Source organism: Canis lupus, chromosome 22 (genome assembly GCF_011100685.1).
Source record: "Canis lupus familiaris isolate Mischka breed German Shepherd chromosome 22, alternate assembly UU_Cfam_GSD_1.0, whole genome shotgun sequence".
Classification (NCBI taxonomy): Eukaryota; Metazoa; Chordata; class Mammalia; order Carnivora; family Canidae; genus Canis; species Canis lupus.
Window position 1 is genome coordinate 51,911,319 of NC_049243.1, and position 18,848 is coordinate 51,930,166.

Sequence of the window (18,848 nt, forward strand, 5' to 3'; positions counted from 1 at the left end):
ATGGTGCCCTAACAGTCTATGCTTTCCAGAGTGTCTTTTGTTTATTTTTCAAATAGCAGCAGTAAATATTATGATATGAAATGAGAAAGATAATACCTACCTGGAAGAAGTCCTACATGTGCTATTTAATGTAAAAGATGAACAACATCATGTAAACTGCTCCATTATTTCTCTGGGGCAGTTAGCTTGTGCACTGGCTTTTCCATGTGCCCACTAATGCCACTTACAGTCTTCCTTCCATGCTCTGGGGTCACGCCTGCCCCATCTGTCTCCATCACACTTGCCTCCCTTAAACATGACATGTTGAGGAATAAGGCATTAGGGAAGAAAGACAGCACTGGATGGGGAGGAGGACTCAAGGGGCAAATACAGAGTATTTCTTATTCTGTTCATCTCCTCAAATTCTTCTCCGGGGCTTCTCAAAGCATCACTCCCTTGATCGAGACAATGGCTCTCAATTGTGGGTGAATTTTTCCCTCCAGGGGACATTCAGTGATTTCTGGAGACATTTTTGGCTGTCACAGCAAGAAGGGGAAGGTGTTCTAGCACTCAATAGGTGGACAAGGGGTGCTGCTAAACACCCTGCAAAGCAGAGGGCAGCCCCCACAACCAATTGTCCAGCCCCAAATGCAGTGGTGCCAAGGCTGAGAAACTGTCTAGTTATACTGTGCAATTTAGCAAAGCAAGGACTTTGTGTTGAACATATAAAGAAAAAGGATACACTAGCAGTAGGTAACAGACTTGTAAGGATTATATCTTATTTTTTTTCCTATTTAGCTCTTTTACACCTAAAAAAAGTTTCTTGATGAACTATTTTAAAAAATTTCCCCCTACGATATGGAGGAGCAGAGAAATAAATACTATTCAAAAACTCTATTGCCTTTTGTGGTTTTTCTGTTAGAGCACCAAGAGACAGGTCACCAGGATGCTGATTTCCAAACTCTTGTATTCTTTTCCACTCTAAGAAGCAATATAGTTCATGGAGTAATCTCTAAATCCAAACAGAAATGGCAGCTGTGGGCCATGTGGATTATGTGATGCTGGGGGGCCCAGCACATCCAGAGCAAGGTTATGAACCCCATGTTCTCTCCCCTTTTCTGGGACCTTTCCACCATCTTAAACCTTTTCCAAAAAGTTAAAAAAAAAAAAAAAAAAAAAGAGGGTATCTAACATCCACACTACCATTAAATCATATGCCGAAGATAAGCTAAGTTTCAGATGCCTTCAGTTCTACTTTCACTGTCAAGCAAAGGGTCCATGTGAAATAATGACTCACATTATTATATAATACTTATATAACATTTACATTTATATAACTTTATCATTGACATGGTGCAGTTTTCATTGTCATTAGCTCACTTATTTCTCGCAACAACCTTACAATACATTATTAGCCCATTTTACTCTAAGGAGAAAACATCTAGGAGTTCAGGTTCACACAGTATTTATATTTAAGCAAATCCTGATTCCCAAGCCAGAGGCTATGTTTTCACACTGCCCGACATAAAGCATAAATGTGCTGATAGGTATGATATTCTATCGTACTGTACATTGAGGGACACAGATTGGTTTCCTACCCTTGAAAATGGGTAGGAATTCTTGTTTTCTACCTTTGAATATAAAAATAGTGGTTTTCTTCACCAAAGCTAGATGAGTGTTAACTACCAACAACCTTTCGTCATCATGTCACTGGAAATTTAAGACCTAAAAAAACTTGCAGACACCACGACCAAGGCTTCTGGTCACTAGTTGTCTTTGTTTGCTGGGGCTGCCATAACAAAGTACCACAACTAGGGGGCTTAAAGAACAGAAATTTATTTCTCACAGTTCCTGAGGCTGGAAGTCCAAGAACAAGGTGTCAGCAGGTTTGGTTTCTTCTGAGACCTCCCTCACTGGCTTGTAAACAGCCATTTTCTTCCTATGTCTTCACATCACCTTCCCTCTGTGTGTGCATCTGTATCTTAATCTTCTCTTCTTATAAGGATACCAATTATATTGGGTTAGGGTTGATGCCAATGACCTCATTTTAACTTAATGACCTCTTTAAAAATTCTCTGTCCAACGCAGTCACATTCTGAGGTACTAGGGGTTAGGGCTTGAATATATGAACTTAACTGGGGACTCAAATCAGCCTGTAACATTGGTGTCAGAGGATTTTTTCGAGCTCAGATCTGGGTCTCATGCATGAATAGCTAAAAACCTCAATTCCAAAATAGAAAGATCTTTTTAGAGTTATGCCATGTTCTGCTTTCACCTATAATTTTTTTAATCTGTTAAAAAATACCTAAACAGTGCATTTTATTCTTAGAGCTTAGCTTTGTGCAGTGATGTGGAAAATGTATTGACATGTTAATCTACTAATGTTTCAAGTTCTGCTGAACATTTAATTTTAAAAGATATGAGGGGGTTGTTCAAGAGGTCTGTTTTTGGCTGCTTGGGAAACCACTTTTTGACTTTCTATATGACTTCTCTCCCTCCCACACGTACACTGTGGCAGCCCTGGGTCCTTACTAATGTCAGGCAGTGCCTAGCTTCAGTGGAGCTGCTGTGAGCAAAGAGGTCCCTGCTCTCCTTGCTCCCAGCTATATTAACCTGAGGTTCTCCTCTATAATGAAGTGATTATCTGAATTCAGAATTATCTCAAATAAAACAAAGCTTTTCTAAACATACCTGACATTTTCTCAAATTTTGAGGCTGGAAGAGAGAGAAAGAACATCATAGGGAACTGCTCTGTTGATGGAGAATGAAGAAGAACTAGAATTTCATATGTAACACCTCCTGATAGACACATGCATTTTTCACTGAAATAAAGAAGATGGTAATTGATATGTAGAATAATAGTACATTGTAGAAATAGAAGGAACCTAATTTGGGGATCTTAAAGTCTGGATTAGATCCCCAGAGATCTGCCTTTTGCTTCTTCTATGCCCTTGGGCAAATCGTTATCCTTCTTTGAAGTTCCCTTTTTTAATCTACAATTGAGTGGTTAATAATCTTAGTGCTGCCTATTTTACAGTTTTTATATGGATCAAATGAGGTACTGTATGTGAAATGCTAATGTAAACTATCTCCACTTTAAGAATGTTAGTGAGCAATATATTTCTGGAAAGAGTAAATTCATTTTCTACAGCATTTTGTCGTTTTCTTGAAGACAAATTCTGCCTTAAGTAGCTAAACATACTGCAAGATTTTAAGCATCAGCTCAACCCCAAATGTAGGCTAAAGTTTAAATGAAGCTGGCGTTTTCAAAATAGAATGATATGAATATTTGGGACTCTTTTAAGGAACAAATTTACTGCTATACAGATTAGGATTTTTTATCCTGCAATGACTTCCAGTTTTCTTCTCCACTGAGGGCACCAGAAGTATGGGGAGAAAGGGGCATTAATACAAGTTTGCACACCAAGCACATCAATGAACCTACTTCTTCCTCCATTAGAAATCCATAAAATCTCATAGAATGAGAGAGAAGAGGAATCATATATAATCTTAAGAGGGGTTATAAAAAGTAATACTTAATCTCTTACTATGTCCAAACACTGAATTAAGCAATTTATAAACATTGCCTTATCCAGTCCTCACAAAAAATCTTTTGAGGTAAGCATCATTCTTCTACTTTTCTAGCTCTGAAGGAACTAAACTAATGTTTAAAGAGGTAATAGTCAAACATAGGATTTGTTGACTTCACATCCTTGCTTTTAGCTCTTACTAAAAGTAGGTGTTCATGAAGAATAATAAGAATATAAATATAGCTAAACCTTTGAAATCAAACAGTGACTCCATTTTAGGGATACCAAAATTGGATTTGTGGATCTACAAATTGATTTATAAGTCAGAGTTAATAGATTTGGAAACTACCATAAAATTATTTAATGCCAATCCAAATTGTATTATTTCCCATTATTAACAAAATTCAAGTTCACACATGTTTTCATATGATATGCAAAAAACTAGCCATAATAGAATATGGTAAATTTAATAATTAGTGCTATGAACAAAAAATATTATGAGGCATTAATTGAATCTGGCACTATCAAGAAAAAGATCATCGGACTGGCACTTCAGGTGAGCCTCAAAGGAGAAATAGGTCTTCTTCAAATGGGGAATGTGCAGCAGGAAGAAATTAACATCAGTTCAGAGTATGGACCTGAGAGATGGATGGCATAATTCCTTATTAATTATAGTTTAAATAGTTCCCAAAAGAAGATAACAGATCTTCTCCATTATTCTTCAGTGGGTTTTCAGGAAACCAAGCTACAATGGAATTCTAGATCTTTAGAAGTCATATGAATAATAAAATCAGAGCTATAGCTCATTGTTCACTTCTTTGTTATAGCACGCATCAAACTGTGGCATAACTATGTGCTTATTACTTTATAAGATCCTATTTTATTTATCTTTGTATGTCAAGCACCCTGCACAGTACCTGACCCACAGTAGAATTTAATACACATTTGATTAATTAAGTGCCAACTGCAATATATAGTCAGTATTGACTGAATTTCTATTAGGAATTCATTTCCTTTTTTGAATTTGTACCATAAGAAACCTTACAATTAAAAGTTTTCTCTGTCAGATACCAAGAAAATTAGCATTTGTCACCAGTTTACTGAAGTGTCTCATCTCGGTAAGGTGTACCCTTGAGTTTTGTATTTTCCTATTTAATATTCCTAAATGTGATATGTCAAATCCTCCTCCTACTGAGCAGAATATTCGGTTATTAAAACTTCATCCAGGTCAGTTTAAAACTTCAGTGTCCTTTTTGATTCAAAGTGCTCCCTCTCCCTGCACAGCACACTCTGCCTTGGCATGCATACTTCCTCTTCAGTTTTCTATGCTTCACTACTGGGCCTCCAAAAAGAAAAGGGGGAATGGCATATTTGGGGGTCCTTCTTTTTTTAATTTTTATTTATTTATGATAGGCACACAGTGAGAGAGAGAGGCAGAGACATAGGCAGAGGGAGAAGCAGGCTCCATGCACCAGGAGCCCGACGTGGGACTCGATCCCGGGTCTCCAGGATCGCGCCCTGGGCCAAAGGCAGGCGCCAAACCGCTGCACCACCCAGGGATCCCAGGGGTCCTTCTTTATTAATCCTTGCACATTGTGCTTCCCCAGTGTTCCCCACCCTTGTGTTTCTGCTACGTGGGGTCCACCCATTGTTTCTTGATGCTATGGTCTCTTCTTTTAGGGGGACAGTCCCCTAGATATTCTCATGGTGAAATGGTTCTAGCCTGGCTACAGTCCATACCATCCAGCTCACCCCGAGACTCAGCATCCTCGCCATGACACATGTAGCAGGAGAGGGCTACTTCTCCATACTGCACCTTCTCTATGCCCATTTCCCTCCACATTCAGCTTTCTTTCCACCACTCACCACCTAAGGGAGATCTAGAGATACATGAACTGGTCTCTGCTCAAACAGATGTCCAACTAGGGAAAGAGATGTCTCCCCTTATTGGCAGATATCCTACACTCCACAAAGTTTCTCTAGGAGTCCCTCTCACCTGGCTTTGGGAATATGAAAACATCCCATCAAGGGAGGGGAGGTACTTCTCTTTCATTACAAACACAACAGTTCTCTCAAGATCAGCAATCTCAAAGTCACTAGAATAGGAGAAAGGAGAATTCTAGAGAGTGCAGGGCTTGGAGAAGAAGCTTGAATGCTCACTGCTGGGCATGGCAAGGAGGTGATTTGAAGCATATGAACTTACCAATTTTGGTGGGGAAAAAATGTTTATAAAGGTGGTAAAACGGCTAGTAAAGAGCCTCTTCCAACCTTTAGATCCAGTTGTAGCTCAAAGTATGTTGTTGCATTTTGACACAATAGAGAAACTTAAAACTAAGCTTCAGTGCTGCAGTTGGATAGTCTCCAAAACCCCATCAGATCATATGTGCGTTCTGCTTGGAAGACATTAAAAGTAATATTAATAGTTACAATCAGCATAGAAAAAATACGAGGAAAATACACAGAGGGAGGATATTCGTGAGAGAGAGAGAAAGAAAAGATGGAGGAAAGCAGAATGTAAAGGAGAAATTGTTCTTCAAAATTCAAATGCAGAATTAATGCAAAAATGTCTTCTACAACTTATGAGGCATTAAGTAAATGTTTTGAAGGATGTATGAGTAAAATAAAAATAAAAAGGAGGGGGAAAGAAGGAGGAAAGCAAGAGTGGATGCCATAATTCCACATCTGTTTTTCTATGGAAGATTTTCCTCACTCTCAATAAGGAATTATTACCGTTCTGGAGGGAAAGTTGAGCCTGTTGTTAGAGTTTCCACTTGTGTCACTGATCATCTTGTCACCACTATATCCCTGGTATCCATCTAGCTAAAAAGCTGGGAAGGCAGCAAATACATTCTTCCAGGGAGAAAGGCTACAGTGACATGGTCAACATCACCATGTCTTCACAAATGAAAAGAAAGGAAGGAAAACAAGGGGACACTTTTCAGAAGTCTTTTATATTTAATAATATTTTAGTTGTAAATATCAATATTTTGCAACCAACTTTCCATTAGTCATATCATTCCAAGAACAAGAATATGGATTATAGAAAATTATTTAAGAATTCCTCAGTGAGGCCGTAAACTTTCTGATGGCTGGGACTGTATAATTAATTCCTGTATTACTAGCAGGGTGCACCTAGAAGATACTAAAAAAATATATATTTGGAGAATGAATAAATGCATGAATAATATTGCTCATTCTGGACATTGACTTTAATTTTCTTATCAGAACAAATCTTAATTTTGCACTTTTCCTTCATCCCAAAGGTAAGCTGTAGTGGTTCAAGACACACCTCTATGAGTATTTCTGATTCATACTCCTCTATAACTTAATGTAAATGTAAAAACTAAATGGCAAAACAAAAGTCTGACACATGTAAAACATCTTGGTTATACACGCCTTTAAGTATGTTATCTCTCAGTTTAAGAGCTATTAAGAGAAGGAAATAGAATCAGTTGCAGGTTTCTTAATTGGAGTTAAGTGACAGCTAGTTAATAGCTTTCAAACAATGCTATTCTAAATGGCAACTGAAGTTTCAGCAAAAAATAGAATCCCTTGGTCAGAGACTGAACAAGACTTCTATTTTAGGCGTTTTGTGATAAATTGTAAGAATGGATCACAGGAATAAATTTACTGGAAAGCAATTGAAGAGAAAGCTTTTAGAAAAACAGATTTTTGGCAAAAGCAACCATCAGCTATTCTAGTCTTTGGCATTATGAAGCCCATAGAGCAAATTTCCAAAGTAATTAATATAAGTGAACACTACATTTTAAAAAATCAATTCTTTTATAGGAAATGCAAGGATATTGAGACTATAATCTAGTCCTACAAATGAGCATTTTGCATCATTATAAGTACCACAAAGACTTGAACCAAAAGAGTCTATCAAGTTTATAATATTAGTAATACTGCAAGCTTCACTGGCTAGATGCACCAATATTCCAAAATAACCGGTAAAGTTTCTGGCATTTCTCAATGTAACACAGGACTCTGTTATGTATTAATTGAGAGTGAACTTTAATCTAAAAATGGAAATTATAGAGACAAGAAATTATCTGGGAAGCCATAGCTATGGTTCTCTGGGTTTCTCTTGTGGGTAGAAAGCTGTAAAAAATGTACACCTGCATGAATTGTGTTTGTGTCTCAGCCTTGTGTGTGAGGAGGTGCCCAGCATCTTTCTATTTTAAGTTCAATAAACCTTTTCTGGGAAGATGTTATGAGTCTATGTAACTTTCCTCTGGTCAGTAGCAGTGGGTAGTAGTGTCCCTCTCATTTGTATGTAGGTTAGTGGTAAAGACATAAAGGATAATGTGAATAATATTTCCAATTCTTAGAGAAACATACTTGCTTTGAAAATGTCCCTAAATAAATAACTATGCTATAAGCATACATCCATATATTTCATATGGAGGGATTCATAAAAGTTTCCTGGAATACGTGAAACATTTGATTTCCCTCTTTAAAAAAAATCTCATCATGTTGCCAACCATATAACCAAGGCTTCCAGTAAATGTAAATACTTTTAAAAACTTTCTTTCCAATTCCATTAATGACCTTTCATAGACAAATTATATCTGTGGTGACAAATAAGAGCATGCTGGATAGTTTATGGATATCATACCAATTCTGCTTTAATTTTATAAATTATCCTCTTGCAAAGAGATATTATACACCAGTTGTATAATCTTGCGTAATATGTCATGTTTTACTGGTAAGACGTTTTTGCTAGTTCATTTTCCATAGAGGAAATATATATGAAGCATCTTCTGTGATAGATACCATACTAGGCACTAAGCTTACAATATGAGTAAATTAGTGTCAAGGCTACATGGCTAAGAGACTGGAGTAAATGGAAGGACAGCTAAACACACAAAGAAATGCTATAATTTCAGAAACACTATAACAAAAGGTATCTCTTACAGAAGCACCAATGACGGTTCAATTCTCTCTGCAGAGCTGCTGGCAATAATTCTCTAGAGGTCATTTTGGGCTAGGTCTCTGCAGGATGGTTATCAGGGATCAGTATTCTAGTAGGTGATCTAACTGGTTCCAAAGTCGGGTGATTCAGAGGCAAAAAACCATAGGGTATACAGTGCAAACATGACCAAAGGGAGGCTGGATTATGAAAAGTCACAAGTACCATGCTTAGGAGTTTAAGGTTTTTATATATGAAATGGGAAATGTTCCAAAACTTTTGTGCAGAGTGATGAAATTATCATATTTGCACACCTGGAAAACATTCTGGAGGCTACTTAAAGAAGAGTAGGGAGAGATGTAGAGAGATGAATTAATGAAGCTATGCCAGAAATAGGGGGCAAATGGTGAAAGCCTAACTAAAAAATCTGAGTTCTGTTGTAGATTGTTACTTTTTACCAACTGTTCTGATATCTCCAAGCAGGAAGGTCATTCCCTCTCTGTTGACCCAGCAGTGGAGTGTCACTTACAGGCACAGGTTTTAAGAGGCTGACCAATCAGCAAAGACCCTGTGATAGAGTCATTGCCAAGTCACAATGACATTAGGGCATGAGCAAGAAATAAATCTTTGTCTTTGTACACTGCTGAGATCTAAGGGTGTTTATGTTCCTAGCCTACACTGACTTCTACAAACCCCAAATAGCATACATTTTTATTTTCTTGCACTGCAAAGCACTGCTGACAATCATTTAATATAAATCTATTGGGTATCTATTTGAACATCAGTCACCACATTTACTGCTGACCATTTTTCACCCTTAGAGACTTTGCAGTCATGTTAGGAAGAGATGACATTAAACAAAATAATGTCTTTGGGAATTTAAAAGCATACAAATCCCCTCCATCTGGATGGGATGGGTCATGGATGGTTTGGTTTCCTTTTTGGTGCAATGTGAATAAGGAGAAATAAAGATGATTGGTGATAAAGACCAGGATGGGGAACAGAGAGATGATGAAGTTATATAGGCAAAGGCAAGAACGAAGAAATTTGTAAGTCATCTCTGGGACAGAATGAACAGACCATTCTTAATAGGCAGCTAATGTCTGTGCCAAACATGTTGCCTGGTGTCAGAGTCCAACTAGCTGTAACACTTAGCAGTTCCTCAGTCATGTCAGCATGGTTCAAGTGCTCAACAGACCAAGGTAGCTAGTGCAGTGAAGATACAGAACATTTTTGCCACCAGAAAAAGTTCTGGTGGATGGCACTGGTTTAGAAGAAGTGAACTACAGAATGAGAAAAAATGTAGAACCGAGAGCCCTTGAATGCCAGGATAATATTTAATTTGAAAAATCTAAAATTTGGGAGGGACAGTGACAACAGAAAACTAATTGAAAAGATAAGTGGTAGCAAAAAGGGAGAATAAACAAGAGATAGGATTGGAGGGAGAGAAGAACGAAATGTTTTTGCAGCAACCCAGAATTTCGTGACAAGGATGCAGGTCAGAGTGGTGATGGTAAGGATAGAAAAAACAAGCAATACAGTCGATTCTCAGTATTTGAAGATCCTGTGTTTGCAAATTTACCCAGTCACTAAAATTTATTTGTAACCACCAAATCAATACTTGCTATGCTTTCATGGTCATTCATAGACTGGTGCAGAGTGGAGAAAAATGAAATTGCTTAGTAGCTATGTACTTTTCCAGCGGTAGTTGAACAAAGCAATGTTCTGCTTTCTTGTTCCAGCTCATACGGTAAACAAATGTCCCCTTTGTGGTCTATTTAGTGGCATACTTTGTGCATTTCTGTGCTTTTTCTGGCCCCCAGGTATAATGCCGCAGTGCTGTTGGGTGTTCCTATGCCCAAGAAGGTGGTGATGTGCCTTGTGAAGAAAACACTGGATAAGCTCCAGGCAGGCATGAGTTATGTTGCTGTTGGCCATGAGTTCAATGTTAATTAATCAGTATATTGGATATAATCTGAGAATACTGGGAACTCTGTGGAAAGGATGCTACAAAAGACGCTGTGACCGAAGTTGAGCACTAGGAGGTTGACAAAGAACAAATCAATGGACACGTCAGGTTGTATGTATTTAAAGCAAGTCCAGACCAGAATTTTCCATCAAGTAAAGCATAAGATTTTCTCACACTCACTAGAAAGAAGCCACTCATGACCAGCATTTTGGCATGCATACTCAGACTACTCTTCAAATCTATTACTACTGACAACCCAAGAACACATTTAATAGTTTACTTTTAAACTTAAAAAAAAAAAATTGGGTCTGGGACTTCTAACTTCCAAGTCTCTATATGAATAATTCCCTGTCTTAATTTTTACACTATTTCTCTATATGAATAGTTAGCAAATAGAAGTTTGAGAAGTAAATTATATGCTGAACCCATTGAGCTAACAAGTATATACCCACGGGATTTTAGTTCTAAAAAGTCTTGAGCTTTGAAAAATCTATAAGAGAATCCTCATTAAAATATTGAAACTGAAATACCAGATTTTTTTTTTCAAAATATGACTTGGAAGAAGCTGGACATATTAAAAAGGAATCAATTTGTAAGAGAAACAAAGGCCAAGAATTGTAATCCCTTAGGTGATGGATCAATGTTATTAAATAAATATAAAAGTCAGGTTACTATGTGCCCCAAAAAATCTGTAATTTAAATTTCTTGTCTTTATTCCATGGCCTTTTACTGTATGTAGCCATTGAATCCCTTTCAATAAAATTATATCTTCAAAAATCCTGAGCCAAAAATTCAGTTTCTTTACATAGACCATGAGTAAAAATATGAAGCAAATCACTGACAGCCTACCCTCAAACACCCTCACTGCTCTTCAATAAAGCTGAAAGTTTATGTCTGCATAGTGCTACTAATTCTTTTTTTTTTATAATTTTTTTTTTTTATTTATTCACGATAGTCACAGAGAGAGAGAGAGAGAGGCAGAGACACAGGCAGAGGGAGAAGCAGGCTCCATGTAGGGAGCCCGACGTGGGATTCGATCCCGGGTCTCCAGGATCGCGCCCTGGGCCAAAGGCAGGCGCCAAACCGCTGCGCCACCCAGGGATCCCCCAGTGCTACTAATTCTAAAACAATAAAAATACATGCTTCTCCAGTGTAAACAATTCCTATAGAATGAAGAAAAATTACATGGGATGGGGTTGGGGGGCAAAGATGACAAATACCTGGTAGCTCATCAAATTACACTCATTCTTTAATATCTGTGCCTAACCCAAGACTTTGTTGACTGGCCTGTCACCATGTCATTTACAGCTCCCTGGAATCACCCTTCAGGTTTCTCACAACTACTTGAAATTTTAAAGTTGTGTATCTATGTAATTAATAACTCTCTCCCTAGTAGATATTAAGACCCTACCAGCAGAGATATTTTGCTCACCACTGCATCGTCAGTACCTAGCTGAGGATCTGTACACAGTAAGTGCTTGCTCAAGGAAACGACTGTTCAATGAATGAGTCAGTAAGTCAATGAATTTCTGCACTTTTCATATAATCTCTGCACCTCTCCCTTAGGTTCTCATTGAGGAAACAAAACAACATAAAGGACATGCCTGGTATGATCAGAGTTACAAAAAAGCAGGGTTGAACCTTAAACTTCCTTTGTGTGGCCTCTTCTCCTCCACTCAGTACAGTGCAGAGGTCTCAGTAAATGGTGCAGACATTTCTATTTATGATAGCCGTTTCCTAGAACTCTGATGAACACTCATATTCAAAAATGCCCTAACTTTCTGAGCTGGCTTCCATCCCTCACACCCAAGAATAAGCTTTCTAGTTGAAACTTGCCTTTTTTTTTTTTCTCCCTGGAAAAGAAAATATGGTTTTTAATCACTGGGGAGCATTAACCTAACTAGTGTAGCAAAACAGCCAAGCACAATTGAGTAGATGATACATAGTAGTCACTTAGAGCTAAGACACTTGTTTCTATGTGTCAGGCTGGAAGTGCTCAAGGTTCAAATTTAGGTCTCAACAGATAAAAGATCATAGATCGTGAGGTCACAGTCAAAATGCACAGCAGTCACAAATTTAATTCTTCAAATGCTAAGGGTCTTCTTCTATATACATCATCTTAAAAGGGCAATTATCTGTCCCTTATTCTATAAATGGTCTTCTGATTTTAACGACACATGCCACATTTCCAAGTGCACCAGACCAGATAATTTAAGATATAAATAGCATTGACCTCTTACTCAGCTATTAGCACTTACAATGAGGATTATGCCGGTCCTCTTCTCCCTCTGTCGAAATTCTTAAGGAATTGCCATTCATATGTCCCTACCTTTGACATTTCTGCTAATTCTGACCAGTTTAGATATGCTGTGAGCAGAGATAAGGCTTTTTCCTTTTTCTTTTTTTTAATATGACCCAAATTTCCATAGTCTACTATTTTTCCTTTTGTAGAACTGTGCCTTTAGTGTTGAATTAGAGGCTTCAGCTCTAATAATCAATATTGTTCTCTCCTACGAGAATAACACTGCTAATGAAGGACTTTGTACCCAGAGGGACTTGTGGAAAACATATTCTGAAAATCTGGGTACTTAATCTGGCAGCAGAAACATTCATAACTGAAAATCAACCTGAATAATAAGTAGTTATTACCCTACTGCTGAACTAAGATAGGCCAGATGAGAGACAGAAAAAAAAAAAAAAAGAAAAATAAGATATATTTAGTTTCATGGGGAAAAAAGCAGCTGCCTTCTTTATCATACACAAAAAGAAAGAAAATTGAGTAAAAGGGAGCCAGAAACTGCTTTCAGTATTATTTTTGGAAACAATGAGCACATTTGTGAGAAGCCCTCCAAAGTATGGGGGAAATACAGCATCAAAGTCATTAATTCTTTCCTTGGTGCTGCATCAATGTAGACTACTAGAGGTCTTCTTCTATATACATCATCTAAACAGTGGGTTTCAGAGCACAGGTACCCTTTGTTAATGTGGCAAAATAATCCATAAGAACTGGGAAACACTTTCTTAGAAAGCCTTATACAAATCCAATGCACAGAGCTCAGTAATAGTTGGATTTCTTATAGAGGGTCTTGAGCTATTTTACCCATGGACTTGAGGATTTCAGGGTGTGCTCTCTTGACTTCTGACTGTGGCTGACAGCATCAACAAGATATGAATTTGCTGAAGGCAGGCCCTTGCTACCCACAGCTGAGTCAGGGTACGGAGGCTTCTGGATGGGCAAAGGGAGGTCAACCAAACCAGTGAATAGGCTTCAGAGCTTCCATAGGAAAAAAAATTGTGGAGATTCCCAGGAGAGAACAACCCCTGGCACAAATGTCTACTCCCCTTCTGAACCGCTTCAGTCAACAAACACACACTTGAAGATCAGGCCTGAGCTAAGTACAAGCTACTGATCTTTAGCTTAAGATACCACATTATAGTTAAGAAAATAACAGAATTGTACACAGGCTCAATTGTATCTGGAATAATGCAGAGAGAAGAAAAAATACACACTCACAGCCTACTCATGCCCTCCTCCGACACTGGATTACTGATCTTTCATCCTAGGTCCTCTCTTTGGATTTAAGGAAAATGTGTAATCTTTAGACAAGAAGATTATGCCAAGGGGTCTCTGCCTTTAAGCTAGCAAGTCTCCTCTCATAGGCTCGGGTCCTGCACAGACTTGCTGCTGGAGCTATTTTGCCCATGGTTTTGTCTCACCACATTTTCCCGATGTGCTCAGTCCAAGAGCTCTTGCTTCCTGCTGTCTCCAGTGTCCCACCCAACACCTGTCATCCCTCTCCACCTCCCTGAGACACCTGTCCTTGGTTCTGATGCCAGTGTCACTCAGGCCCCTGAGGACAAGTTGCAGACCAGATCATCAGACCAAGTTTTGCATGTTTCTTAACTGAATCAAGTGCAAATGAAATAATAAGCCCCAAATGGGAAGTTATAAAATGAGAGGCAATCATCATTAAGCATCATCCCAGTAAGACATTTCAGAAAGCAAAAGGAATAACAAAGGCCCCTCTGCAGAGAAAAGAAATCATCCCATTCTTTTTTCTTTTTAAGATTTATTTTATTTATTCTAGAGAGAGCCCCTCTCCAGGAAAAATAAATCAACCCATTCTTTTTTAAAAAATTTATTTTATTTATTCTAGAGAGATAGTGTACATGCAAGCAGGAGGAAGGGCATAGGGAGAGAGAGAGAAAGAGAGAGAGAGAGAGAGAATCCTCAAGCAGACTCCTCACTGACCATAGAGCACAATGCGGGGCTCAATCTCAGGACCCCAAGATCATGACCTGGGACGGTTGCTCAACCAACTGAGCCACACAGGTACCCAAAAACCATCCCATTCTTTAGGTTTACATGACCAAATTTGCAAATTCACACTGCTGCTAAAAGATGTGCAAATTAAAAAAAAAAAAAGTTTTCATGTTTCCTATTAACTGATTTAGCCCTGCTTAGAAGCCTCAATCAAAAGTAATTTAATTGGGTGATATCTCAAGAACTCAACTTTCTCATGGAAGCTTTAGACCAGTGCAGTCCAGTAGAGCCTCTGATGAAGGAAATGTGATAGAGCTGCACCATCCAACACAGAATCCACCCGCCACACGTGGCTATTGATCACTTGAAAAGTGACTAGCAAGACTGAATTTTTAAAATTAACTTAAATTTATATTGTCACATAGGACAGAGGTACAAATTTTAGTCATTAGGATATAGATGATATTTAAAACAATGAAAAAATACATAGATTGAATTATTCAAGGGATTCTGTGAATAGTTAGGTGTTTTGAGACATTCTTTCACTATCCTATTTATCTGATACCATAATAATGGACCATTTGCTCAGGAAAACAAAATTAATAATGTAATTAACTAATTAATTAATATAGCCATGTGTGACTAGTGACTGCCAACAGACCAACATGGCTACAGAACATAAATGCTCATGTGGGTGTGTGGCTGACACAATGTCATAGGGTGGGCTGTGCCCTTGTTCCCATTCATCCTAGAACAGTGGGTTAGACCACAGCAGGCAGCTAGGACTTCCCATCCTTTCTTTGGCATAGCCTTGATCACTGAGAATCTGGTAAACCTGTAGGATAGAGTTATCTCCTGGTAGGTTATAGGAGGAAGTCAAGGTATTTATACTATAGTTTTCTTTTTTTGATAGATCCTGGCTGTCATGCCTGTTATCTTGATGAGAACACAAAAAGCCTATTATAGGAAATATCAGCTCTTCTTTTTCCCGGTCTCTTTTTAAATTGAGGTCTAATTAACATTTAACACATTAGTTTCAGGTGTACAACATAGTGATTCAATATTTGTATACACTGTGAAATGATCATCACAGTAACTCAAATCCCCATTCATTACCATATGAAGCTACAGAGTTTTTTTCTTTTGAGAAGAACTTTCCATTTTTACTCCCAGCAATTTTTAAATATTCACTACAATATTATTGACTAAGTCACCATGTTTATATCGTTCTCCCCCTCCTCCATCTCCTCTCCCTCCCCTCCCTATTCCTCCTCCCCTGCTCCTCCCCTTTTATTTTAAAAGAATTTTTAATTTAAATTCAATTTAGTTAACATATAGTGCATTTTTAGTTTCAGGGGCAGAATTTAGTGATCCATAAGTTACACATAACACCCAGTGTTCATGACATCACATGCCCTCCTTAATCCCCATCACTCAACTACCCCATCCCCTCACCCCATTCCCCTCCAGCAACCCTCACTTTGTTTCAGAGTCCAGCATCTCTTAGAGTTTGCCTCCCTTTCTGTTTTCATTTTTTTTCTTTCCCTTCCCCTATGTTTCATATGTTTTGTTTCTTAAATTCCACATATGAGTGACATCATACGGTATTTGTCTTTTTCTTACTTATTTTGCTTAACATAACACCCTCTAGTTCCATCCACGTCGTTGCAAATGGCAAGATTCCATTATTTGATGACTATATTCTATTGTGTGTGTGCGTTTTATATACATATATATATATATATATATATATATACACACACATATATATATACACACATACACATCATTGTTATATGCTCCTCCCCTTTTAGAGCAATGCTACTACTTCTGCCCCACACCCAAGCAGATGGCTGTCCTGGTCTAACTCACAGAGAAAGCCATTTATAAACAAATACAGCAGAAGCAGCAAGATATGGTATTTCTAAACACATCTACCATAAAAGCACTTATTCTATAATTAGTTCAGTGTTGTAGTTCAACAAAAGGCGTTATAATGACCAAGAACATAAGGTAAATTTTGTTATCATAAAACTATAGGTAAGTCGAGGCGTTCTTTAGCAACTGTTTGTTTTAAAGCAAAACAAAACAAAACAAGAAACCTTCAGTGAAATTCATATCGGTTATATTTTTCAGACAGTACAAACTAAAGATAAGCCTTTGTAATGGCAGAGAGTATGAACCATTGAGCTTAAAGCACTAAAATTATTCAGAAATGACAAAAGGTAACATTACTTTTAACATCAGACTCTTCATCTGGATATAAAAGGAAGTTTCTTCTTTTGACTTCATTTTTCCTTAATTGGAAAATCTTTTCAGAGAGAGATAAAAAAAAAATCTATTCTTTTTTTAGTATACAAATAAGCAAAGAAAATAAAAATAGAAAGTCTTAATGTCTTTTATTTCTCATTTTAATCTTGTGGAAAAGTATTTAATTTGTACCAAAAAATGAGTATAATCATTGCAAGCAGCAATAGGTATGCAAAGGAAAGTTTCTCTTTTTAATTCTGAAAATAATTATGTGTTACTGAATTTAAAAATCCATGTTGGAAAATACTTATGTTGCCAGTCAGTAAGATATTTTGTAATGACAATTTTTTATAACATTTGTTATCCTCTTAAGAAGCATCTCAAGAAAATAAAAGAAGAAGCACCTCAAGATACTCTCATGTATTGATGACTAAACATGCTTGCCCTCCAATTATTCTTCAGTAAATATTTTTTAAAATTTTTCAGATTTGTTTCATTGCTGCACTGCTTATTTTAAGGGATTTCAAAATAAATTCTGCAAAAAAATAACTATATTTACCTTTTAAAATTAAACCTATATGTTTTGAAGATATTATCAAAAAATACTTTATTAAAGTTCAGGAAGAAAAAAAATGTCAATATTAAATCAATTCTTAGTAGTGATTTAAAGCTAGCTGTTCTACTCAAATAACCTAGCCTCTCCCTAGTCTAGCTTGGAATGATCTGCCTTCACTACTATTTTTTTAGGGTGCCCTGGCACATGAATCAAAATCGACTGGAAAACTTTGGTCAGTCATTCTGGAAAAATGTTCCAAAGCCTCCTAATATGACTTTGTTTAATCTTTCAGACACGTGTCTTCCTGAATCTATTCATCCTTTCAGGCCAGCATGTGGTTGCTACCCTGCCAGCTTATCCACTGTCACAATTCTCTGCAAAGTGTGTACCTATAACTAAAGAGCATCAGTCTGAAAGGCCCTTTCTTGTTCATGTAAGACATTTTCTCCATCAATACCACTTGTACATTTTGCCTGGAGATCATCTTGCAAACATACAGCAAAATCAGAGAGGCTCTGAACTCAGGTGCACAGCCGGGTAACCTAGCAGGTAATCTGAAAGTACCACTCAGCAAGTACCATCAGAAGTATCACTGGACTTTGTTGTCAGTTACCAAGCACAGGTGACCCTCAGTATGTTTTCCAACACAGTCACAGAAACCAGTCAGGTCTGCTGCTGCCATGAATTACTAGGATGGCTAAACTGGGGCATATCAGCTGCACACCAGCATGGAACAATACTTTATCTACTTGTATCCACCTAATCCAAAGCACCCTGTAGCTCAAAAACAAGCATAAACTGGGAGGGAGTAAAAAATGTATCATATTTGAGGCATCATGGATATGAATTTTTTAAATACTTCCACAAATCTTTTATTTTTAAGATTTTATTTATTTATTCATAAGAGACACAGAGAGAGGCAGAGACATAGGCAGAGGCTCCCGCAGGGAGCCTGATGTGGAACTCAATCCCAGGATCCCAGAATCACGACCTGAGCCAAAGGCGATACTCAACCACTGAGCCACCTAGGCGCCCTACTTCCACAAATCTTAATCTATTAATCGTCCCCTCATTTTTAGTGCTCACCATGTGCTGTTTCTGTGTCCGTTTTTAAAAAGGGAAAGTCATCTGTGAGCAAAGCATTTACTGCTGCATAACAACAGTCCTGAATTGATGGATGAATGACTATATGGTGAAGTGAAGATCCAGTGCTTGGGTCTACTTACCTCAAATCCAAAGCACAACCATTGGTTTCTTAGCAAGGGACTGATCTACTGGGAACTCTGTCCTTCTGGAGCTTAGAGTTCCATGATAAAACAAATTAAGTTGAAAGATTCAAGCTTTCTGGAAAACTGATATTTTTTTCTTCATTCATCATGTAGAGAACA

At 37.7% G+C, this 18,848-nt stretch overlaps 1 protein-coding gene across 6 annotated transcripts in view; it reads right to left on the reverse strand.

The window, feature by feature from the left end:
• The window catches only part of FGF14 (fibroblast growth factor 14), a 601,957-nt gene that overhangs the window by 372,586 nt on the left and 210,523 nt on the right, over positions 1 to 18,848 (reverse strand). For 2 of the 6 annotated variants that reach the window (XM_038569992.1, XM_038569990.1), the window contains exons 3-4: positions 5,713 to 5,899; positions 2,671 to 2,801 (exon numbers count right to left, since the gene is read on the reverse strand). The exons of 3 other annotated variants lie outside the window; for them this stretch is intronic. In XM_038569992.1, coding sequence (XP_038425920.1) covers positions 2,671 to 2,791 — 121 coding nt within the window. In that variant the 5' untranslated portion in view covers positions 2,792 to 2,801; positions 5,713 to 5,899. Of the gene's footprint in view, positions 1 to 2,670; positions 2,802 to 5,712; positions 5,900 to 6,239; positions 6,397 to 18,848 lie in introns of those variants that run through there. One more of the 6 variants, XM_038569991.1, reaches the window with a different exon arrangement.